At 37.3% G+C, this 9,331-nt stretch overlaps 1 protein-coding gene across 1 annotated transcript; it reads left to right on the forward strand.

Moving 5' to 3' along the window:
* Positions 1-593: 593 nt before the first annotated feature.
* Positions 594-8,996, forward strand: Ogre (optic ganglion reduced). Its single transcript, XM_076390023.1, has 4 exons — positions 594-1,737; positions 4,377-4,484; positions 5,023-5,178; positions 5,435-8,996. The coding sequence occupies exons 1-4, from the start codon at positions 1,489-1,491 to the stop codon at positions 6,005-6,007; spliced, it is 1,086 nt and encodes a 361-aa protein (XP_076246138.1). The 5' UTR covers positions 594-1,488; the 3' UTR covers positions 6,008-8,996.
* The last annotated feature ends 335 nt before the right edge of the window (positions 8,997-9,331 follow it).

The raw sequence follows: 9,331 nt of genomic DNA on the forward strand, positions 1-9,331 counted from the left end.
CGAGGTCAGAGAGAACGACAAAGTTTCAAATTTTCAAAACTCGAAACCTCCTCATTTCAGAGGGTTCCAAGGTTTCGACGTTTCCAGAGACCCCTCCCTACAAATAACACCGCGAAATAATTCCGAGCAAACGAGTTACGTTACACATAGCCACATTTTCAGGAAGGCCATAACGAGCTACCAGTATATACAAGTCGACCTCAGAGCCGTGTCCCCGACTATAAACTCATCAGTGACCCCCGTGCCCATAGCTAGGAGCCACTGATACCAACTACAAACATCACGGTTACCGAAAGCCTCAACAGCCGCGAACTATCCAAGAATAAAACGAGACAGTTTTCAAGAATCGTCGAGCGCGCGACAAAAGGGAGAACAGAAACCGGCAACGGTAGCCATCGACGCAGGAACATGCACCATGGAACGGCAGGGGGAATACAATGTGTTTGTGTGGCAGGCGCAAGAGGGGGGCAGGGTTCGTAGCAGCCGTCGGTCCCCCACCGTAACGATCCCCACCTCCTGGGCCCTCTCCTACTCGTTTCTACTGCAGCAGTCCCTCTAGCAGATCGAAAGAGAGTTTCCCTCTCGCCCCTCGTTCGAACGACCAGCCACTGACTTCTCTCGTCAGTCGACGTCGAAGTGACTGCTTGCGTGTATGCACGACGAGATTCGGCGTTCTCCGTTCGGGATCCGTTCGTGCATCGTTAAAAAAGATCCAAGACAGAGAGAGAAAGAAAGATTGAGAGAGCAAGAGAGAGAGAGAGAGAGAGAGAGAGAGAAAAAAGGTGGGAACCGAGTCGCGTCGAAAGAAGAAAAGAGAAGGAGCTACGGTGTCGACCTCGAGTGTGTTGCACAATTTCGCGTCAAGCCCGACAGGATCGACGTTCTCGAAGATCGCGGGGACAGGAAATCGTTCCCATTTCGCACGGTCTCACGTGGGGCAGCAGGGGGACAGGACGCCGACGCGACGTTCGTACGATCAGTCGTTTGTTTACGCGCATGTGTGCAGATTGAAGGTGCCCCGAATCGATCGAAGAAATGCTCGAAGGGCACGTGTCACGTCGCAGGACGCCGTGTTGATTCTCAGACCGTAATAAAAGGTCTAGTTCGCGAGAGATCTCTCGCTACTCGCGCGTGGTTCGGTGACCGATCGGGTGCGCGCGCGCGCGCGTTCCCTTCGCCCCCGTGAAGAGGAGGGCCGAAGAGAAGGAAGAAGGACCGTCGAGGAAGGAGAAAAGGAAAAAGGGGGAGAGACGGGGCCGCGTGGACACGGCCGTGTGTGTCTCTCTGTCCTGTTTCTTGCTTCGTTTTGCCGCTTTTCGCGTGGCGAGCGCGTTAGATGAGGGCCCCCGCGAGCTCTGCTCCCTGCGTCTTTTATCATTCTCCCTTCTGCGCGTTTTCGTGAGGAAAGAGACCGCTGTTTGTGGCAACGGGCCCTTCGATACGGGACTTTTTTGTATACAGAGACTGTGAGATCCAGATCGCGGCGTCATGTATAAGTTGCTAGGCGGTCTAGGACAGTACCTGAAATGGCAGGAAATAACGACGGACTCGATGGTGTTCCGGTTGCACACCCACTTCACCACGGTGCTGCTCTTCACGTGCTCCATGGTGATCACGGCCACCCAGTATGTGGGTAACCCGATCTCTTGTATCGTTCAGGGCTTACCCACGCACCCCATCAACACCTATTGCTGGATCACGTCCACGTTCACGATGCCCGACGCGTTCAATCGACAGGTGGGTGATCACTGATTTTCCAACCACTTTGCACGTGTGCTAGCCCACTTGTGACACGGTAGACACTTTCATAAGGTTTTCTCTGTATTTTGTAACGTAGATTTTTTCCACTTTTCACTTTTCACGATTGCGTCACTTTGGGAACGCGTTCTGCGATTTCTTACCGCGATTCACGAAAGCGCGAGGTGAACGTTCAGCGACTAGACGCGCCCTCAACTGTATTTTGAAATTATTTAAAAGAATGTAGTTCGTTTCACCTGCTGTAGATGTCCAGAGCTATGACGTAATCCTTCTATTTGCTGTCGGAGGAATGCAATCTGCCTTGACCAATCAGAAATGTACTTTCAAGTTCATGAGTTGATTTGCATTGTGTGTTCGATGGGTTTGAGGAATGTGCGTTAGTATTGGTGGTTGGAGACAGAAATTGAGGGGTTATAATCAGGGGTAGGATTTTTATTAATTTCTCTTTTTTTTAGGAGAGTAAAAATATAGTAATATATTTGATTCTTGCTTCAGTAGATCAATATCTCTGTTTTAATAGAATATTTGTCATACTTCACATAGTATGTTTTTGCTGCTTCTGACTGAGTGGGTTCTGCTTCTGACTAATAGAGTGTGTTCTTATTAAAAGAAGGATCGTAAAACTTGACATTTTATTATGAACCACAGAGGCGTTCAATTTATAGTGATTTGCATGTTGAAAATTTATTAATAGTGGCCCCAATATTTCCGGTTTAGGTTCTTCGAGTCGACTTTGATGACGCAATTTTGTTTGTTTTCTGAAGGCTTAACCGTGATTTCTAAATATTTATAGGTTTCTAAGTTTGTTTGGTTTGTTGTTCTCTTTAGTATTTTTGACGCTCATTAGTATTTACTTAGCAAAGAATGTACTATGCAGTGATTTATGGGTGCGTTTCTTATTGAGTTGTTTAACCATTGGTTAAACTTAATGCTATTATTAGCAGAGTAGTCAAAATGACTAATACATATTCAGATATTCAACTTTTTATTTCATAAACTAAATTCTTTAGATTATTACATAGAATCACTGGTGTTTTGTCACTTGTCAGTCAAAGGCGTCGTAATCTAGAAGTTGTTGTGGTACCAAGGTGCACTAGTTTCATATAACACGTTAGTGCCCCCTCTAGGTAGTTAACAAGTTCACAGACGATCGTAAAATTACCATTTGGTTCGCCCACAGTGTTTCAATAATTTCTAGTTTAACACATTTACCGCCACGTAATTTTTTTAACATTTAATAATTCTAAAAAAGAAGAAACCTTAATAATTGATACAATTATTCTTTTATGTAAACCTTTATTTATACTACTGTTACTAAAAACTTAATAAATGTAAGGTTTGCTTTCTGCAAGCTTAATTTAAAAAAATATTTCAAGTCGAGTATTAGTGACTAGAAAAACCGTTGTTTTAATAAATGTGTTAATCTCGGTGCTAATTCGTGAAGATTCTACAAACGTATTTAAATGCAAAAAGGCTTTGCAATGTATAATCGTTTAAACAGCAAGTGTGGTATCGCTAAACTTTCTTAAAGCAAACGTGCAAAATTTAACGGGTCTTTAAATACGTTCATATGTTTATGTATGAGAGGATATATCGAAGCGTGTATTAAAGTGAATGGTCGTCTCTTTGCGCATCTTCAAATATATACATTCCGACAACACCTGTAAGTTAATACTACATTGAGTAACGATCGTATTATCGGTTCTATAGCGTACACAATATTAAAAAAAATTTATTTACATAACATATATGATTAAACATCTCGAAAATGATTAATTAGCAAACCTATGTTAATCAAGATAACAGATTTTAGAATGGTAAGGGAATTGTGTATCCTAATAACTGTTTAATGAGTGACTAGGTTTTTATCCCAGTATTGAAAGAAAAGTATTGGTCTTTAAAAATCGTGTCAAGTAGAAACTCAATTGCAAAATCATTATATAAAATGATTATATAAAGCATAAAACTCTTGGCGCGAGAAAGGAATCATGGAATATCGAAGGTATCTTGTATCGTCAAAGTTATCTTTTGTCTTCTTTCATAAAAGTCGTACGCCAGTTTTTTAAATTACGCGCGCAATTGCTCGTGTGTATCATTTGCATAACAGTACTTATGCATAATATAAGCTGTTCGTTTTTCCCCTAAAATTACGTATAACAGTAATAATAACAATAAGTGACGAACCAAGAGATATACTCTTACTTCATCAATAATTAATGTAAATTAAGTTAGTTAGAAATTTAGACTATAGTATCAGCTAGAAACATTAAAATATAAATTCCAAGCAAATTTCGAATCCTGTAAAAAAAAGAGGATTCTAAAATGTATATTTTTATATATTTCATCCCCTCACCTTCTCCCAGGAAAAACTTTTGCATCCATTTCTGTTTTAGTAGATAAAAAAAAAGTTCATCTACCACACTAGTATCAGTATATTTTTTATATAAATAATACAATATACGTGAAAATATAGAGTGTCCCAGAAATAATAGTACCAGGATAAAGGGGTAGTAGAGAAAAAGTATTCTTTAGTAGTATGTAGTGTCCGATAAATTTAGTCGAGAGTATTGTAATGTGCTTCGTTATTATTCTATCGTTGACGAGTTAATTTGATACAGGTTGGCCTGGAGGTGGCACATCCAGGAGTGGCGAACGACTTCGGCGATGTGGACGCAAGGAAATACTACACGTATTACCAGTGGGTGTGCTTCGTGTTGTTCTTCCAGGTAAAGGGTTCATGTTTATCGGTAATCTTGCACGCGCGACAGATAAGCACCTCCGACCGCGGAGACTGGCTACACTTATGGCTCAGCTTTTCGATACCACCTGAATCATTCTCAGCTTTCGTATTAGATATCCGAAACGAGATTCAAGCGAGTGCACGTGTGCGAGAGATTATCCATTTGACTTCGACGTGACTCATAATGCAATTTATGCAATTTCTATTTCTTCTTTCTACAAAGATCTATTGCACTGTTCCTTGCTACCTTTTTCTTGATGATCAGAGAAAGATGAAAGGGGGATGCTTGTCTCTGTTTCAGGATAAGAGTTATAAAAAGTAAGAAAATTAGCCGATTAGAATTATGTTTTAGTTAATATTTTTTATGGCTATTAAAGATAGATGCATGTGTATTATTGAATAGGAAAACTATTAATCAATTTGATAAATATCAATAGTCTAGTAATAAGTGTACGTAAGATTGTATTTAATTTTTGCACCTTTTAGATTCCCTATAAGTAAATCAAATTCTTCTATTTTAATAGGCAGTAATGTGCTATGTACCACAGTGGCTGTGGAATATGTGGGAAGGTGGTTTGATAAACGCATTATTAATGGGAATGAATCATGGACTAGATGTCGAAGAAAATATTCAGAAGAAGAAATCTGTACTAATGGATTACCTTATAAACCATATAAAGGTAAGCAGAAACTATACCTAAAATTTTGATGCACAGAATTCTCTCTGATCACTGCTGGACGTTCTTTCTCCTTAAAAGAACAAGAGACAATTCCATAATAAACATTTTACACACTCTTTCCTGTTATAATATAATGGAGAACACAGACTGGAGAAAGAACAGAAGAGTAAGGGAGAGAACAGCTGAGATGGGTTAGATCCAATTTACCCTCATTGAGTTCAATTCATACCAATTCACCGATTACTTGTTCTTTTAGTGTCACAACATGTACGTCTACCGCTACTTCGCCTGCGAGGCCTTGTGCCTTGTGAACATCTTCCTTCAAATGTACCTGATGAATCGCTTCTTCGATGGCGAGTTCCTGAGCTACGGGCTACGCGTCCTGCAGTTCTCTGACGTTCCACAGGAAGAACGCGTCGACCCAATGGTTTACGTATTCCCGCGGGTCACCAAGTGCATCTTCCACAAATATGGTGCCTCAGGAACGATACAGAAGCACGATTCTCTCTGCATACTGCCGCTGAATATCGTCAACGAAAAAACATACATCTTCGTCTGGTTCTGGTTCATGATTCTCTCCATTATGCTGCTTGGACTGATGGTCTACAGGGCTGCTATCATTTTCGCCCCCGTGGTTAGACCCAGACTCCTGCACATGTCGTCGAGACTGTTGCCCATCGAGACTTACAGAAGCATCAGCAAGAAAATTGAATTGGGTGATTGGTGGCTCCTTTACGTCCTCTCCTCTAACATGGATTCGGTGATCTATAAGGAGTTCTTGGTGGAGCTGACCAAAAAGATGAGCGACATTCCTCCTGTTATTCCTTAGATATTTTTGATATTGCAAGAATTGTTGAGTAAGAGACGGCAACATGGACTGATAACACGAGCTTTATATTCATGGCTCATTGTTTCTCTGTAACTTTTCCATGTTGAGAATTTACAGACGAATGTTGACCAACATTTACATATCGAAATCATCGCGTTATTGAAATATTTTCATACCTAGAGGTCTAAAGAGAGCAGAATTACTGATATATGACTGATGTAGATTGTTGTAGATACGCGATGACACTTCTTAGTTTTGTATATTGCACAAGTGACCATTTTAGGATCTCTGTAATATCCGTGGTTGAATGGATAAGCGCGCGCGTGTGTTATGTGTGTGACGAGGGAGGGGAGTTGAGAATGGACAGAATTTTTATATAGATAAAAATTTCAAATAACGAATAAGAAAAGAGTTTTTATCCGTTATTTGAATAATTCGTGAATAGATTTGTTCAGCGAATTAAATGATTTCGTTATTCGAGAAGCTTTTGAATAGAGTTCTTATTTTTGTTTGTGCCTTATTCGAGATAGTTGTTTAAACTATTTACGAGAACGACTATGAAATGGAATCCTGTCCGTTTTCTTAAGTATGCAAATGTACATATAAGAATATTTATTCTGGGCCTTTAGTAATGTTGAAATAATATTACGTGAATTACAAATTATATAGTGCTCGAAATATTTACACCATTTTGCTATTTTAATGAATGTAATTCATGCGATTGGTGATAAATATTTATAGAAAATTTGTGTAATAGAAGAATTTATGAAGAATTCGAACAAAAATAAGAATTTTATGCGATAAAATTGCGAAACAAGTAGATAAAATATTTTTCGCGTATAATACATAATAATGATCGAGTTCTCGCGAATTGACTTTTGATATTTTTATAACCAATTATCAGGTAATTAGCTAAAATAAGAGCAGTACATTTTAGTGCATACGAAAGTACTGCAATTCCTCGAATAGAAAAAAATATTCGTAACCATCGAACAAATCTGTTTATTCGTTTTATTTGTCAAGTTTGTATGATTTAATTTTTCGATGGATAAAGAAAATTATCTCGTTCACTTTCCTATCTAGATAACGTTTAACTCTGGTGCGTGAGTGAATAATTGTTTTAGAGATTGGTAATCCTGAGAAATGTTCTGTATACTCCTCATTAACGATTTTCTTATCCAAAGGAAAGTTATTTTTACTTTTGCGAAGTATTGCTCAAAGCAAATTGATGTATTTCAATTACGTTTTTACGATGATGGCAGAGGAATTTTCAATCAACGTTGATCTCAGAGTGGGGAACGGAACATTGTTCTGTTATGAGATCATTGTTGGCTGCTTCGATTCATCTGCTGTAATCGTATGGCATCGTTACGACAAATTCCATTTTTATGCATTCCTGTATAACTTATGCGGATGGTTTTCATTTAATATTTTTCTCCCCGAAACCAATGACGATACATTTTTCTTCTAATTTTACTTCGTATATTTTATTTCTTCTTCATGTTCAAATACTGTGAATCTTTTCATTTGCTGTTAACATCGGGTAATTGATTAGAAACATTGTATATCTTGTTTTGGCAACGTATTCAGTTATCATTGTGTATTAACAATATATAATGCCCACTTGTGTTCCATCGACGAGTAAATACTGTCGAAAAAGACTTGTATATTTAATATTTGTAAACATTTTAGCCGTATACAAGGTGATCCAGATTTCTATTTAACTACTTGAGATATACAAACGATTGAAGAAAGAGAAGTGTATGATATTTGTAACGTTTGTTGGGAAAACAAGGACTGAAGAAAGTGCAGTCGAATTTCAACGGTACTATCCTTTTACAATAAATGATTAAGAAGTATATAGCGAGTAATGGAAGGAGTATGTAAGTTAATATGATTTTTTAGTTAACTTTGCAACTTATGTAAAACTGTTGCAGCAATATTACTTTATTTGGACAAACATAGGTATGATTCATGCGCCTTCTCTCTCTCTTTTTTTTTTTTTTATGAAAATTGTACCCAGGTACTCAGAGTTTATGCTTTCCTTTTTTTAGGGGTTTATAATTATATAGACGAAGTAATAAGTAGCGAAGGCGATATTGAACGCATTATGCTTTTCCTTTAGTATTATTATAAGAGTATTTAAAAATAAAAGTTTCCTATTGTTAAAAAATAAGGAAAAATTCTTCACTCAAGATTATTTGAACGGATATAGTATTTCATTTTTGTCACAAAAAGGACGTACGTTTCAGTTAATTTAAAATATATATATATATATTTTTGTTTATGACTGAAAATATATCGGTTCTCAATAATTCATTGTTTTTTTGGTAATAATCGAAGGACTACAATTTTAGGTAATATCCTCGAACGAGTTGCTAGTCGCAATTATGAAGATTTTCAGATTTCAATGCATTTTCGAAGATGAAGAAATATTGGAAGCAGCGAAGAGAAGTAGTAGAAAAAAATTCCCCCCAGAAAAGAGGAAACAATATGGTAAAGTTTTTTATATTAAGTTTTTTATATTGAGTCCCTTTGAAAACAGTCGTATATCAATCTTAATTAGTTACAAATGTAAACTAATTCTGACTATCGCGTTTTTTTCACGCTTAGAGTACTTTTATATGGCTTCATATGCTTCTAATCATTAGTAGCTGAGAAGTAGAGTAATAGTTTACAGAATTACAAATATAATGATTGTTATGGCTGCTACAAATTCCTGTAGCAATATCGAATAGCTTAAGAAAACATTGAGCTCACGGAATAAAAGTGTCTGATTTCAAAAGAAATAGTCAAAATGGTGTCCTCAAGACTCATTTCTTGACGTAACAACACGCTAATGCTGTTCGAAAAGTCAGCAATAAAATGAATGTAGCGATCGGACGACAGATTTATTTCGATGTTAGTCTCTTCGAAGATTTCTAGCTACACCCACAAAGTGCCACGGAAGTAGCGATGGCCTATTGATATCTTTTAATCCTTCAGAATAAATGAATTTTAATTGAATAGCTTGAAGGTGGCAAAAATATTCAGAAAAAATATTAACTTCTCTTTTCTCTTAACTCTTGACATTGAATAGACAAAAATTTGGAAAATTTCAATAATTTTTTAGAACTCTGAAAACCATGAATTTTGAGCATTTCTTGAGATATTAAAATATTCCAAGCTACTTTTTATGCACAAACTTTTATTTCATTAATTCATAACAATTTTATCGTCAGATAATTTGACAAAATTCGTAGTGTTTGAAGTAGTAGTTCCAAGACACTCTAAAAAAATGATTATTAAGACAACAGTTATCCTAGATCACTTTGTCTGTGTTTA

Source organism: Calliopsis andreniformis, chromosome 12 (genome assembly GCF_051401765.1).
Source record: "Calliopsis andreniformis isolate RMS-2024a chromosome 12, iyCalAndr_principal, whole genome shotgun sequence".
NCBI lineage: Eukaryota > Metazoa > Arthropoda > Insecta > Hymenoptera > Andrenidae > Calliopsis > Calliopsis andreniformis.

Bases quoted from the DNA above. Each gene is read 5' to 3' on its own strand.
- Ogre (XM_076390023.1), top strand. From the start codon at position 1,489: ATGTATAAGTTGCTAGGCGGTCTAGGACAGTACCTGAAATGGCAGGAA. The intron at 1,738-4,376 runs GTGGGTGATCAC...AATTTGATACAG, and splicing joins CCGACGCGTTCAATCGACAG to GTTGGCCTGGAGGTGGCACA. The intron at 5,179-5,434 runs GTAAGCAGAAAC...TTGTTCTTTTAG, and splicing joins ACCTTATAAACCATATAAAG to TGTCACAACATGTACGTCTA.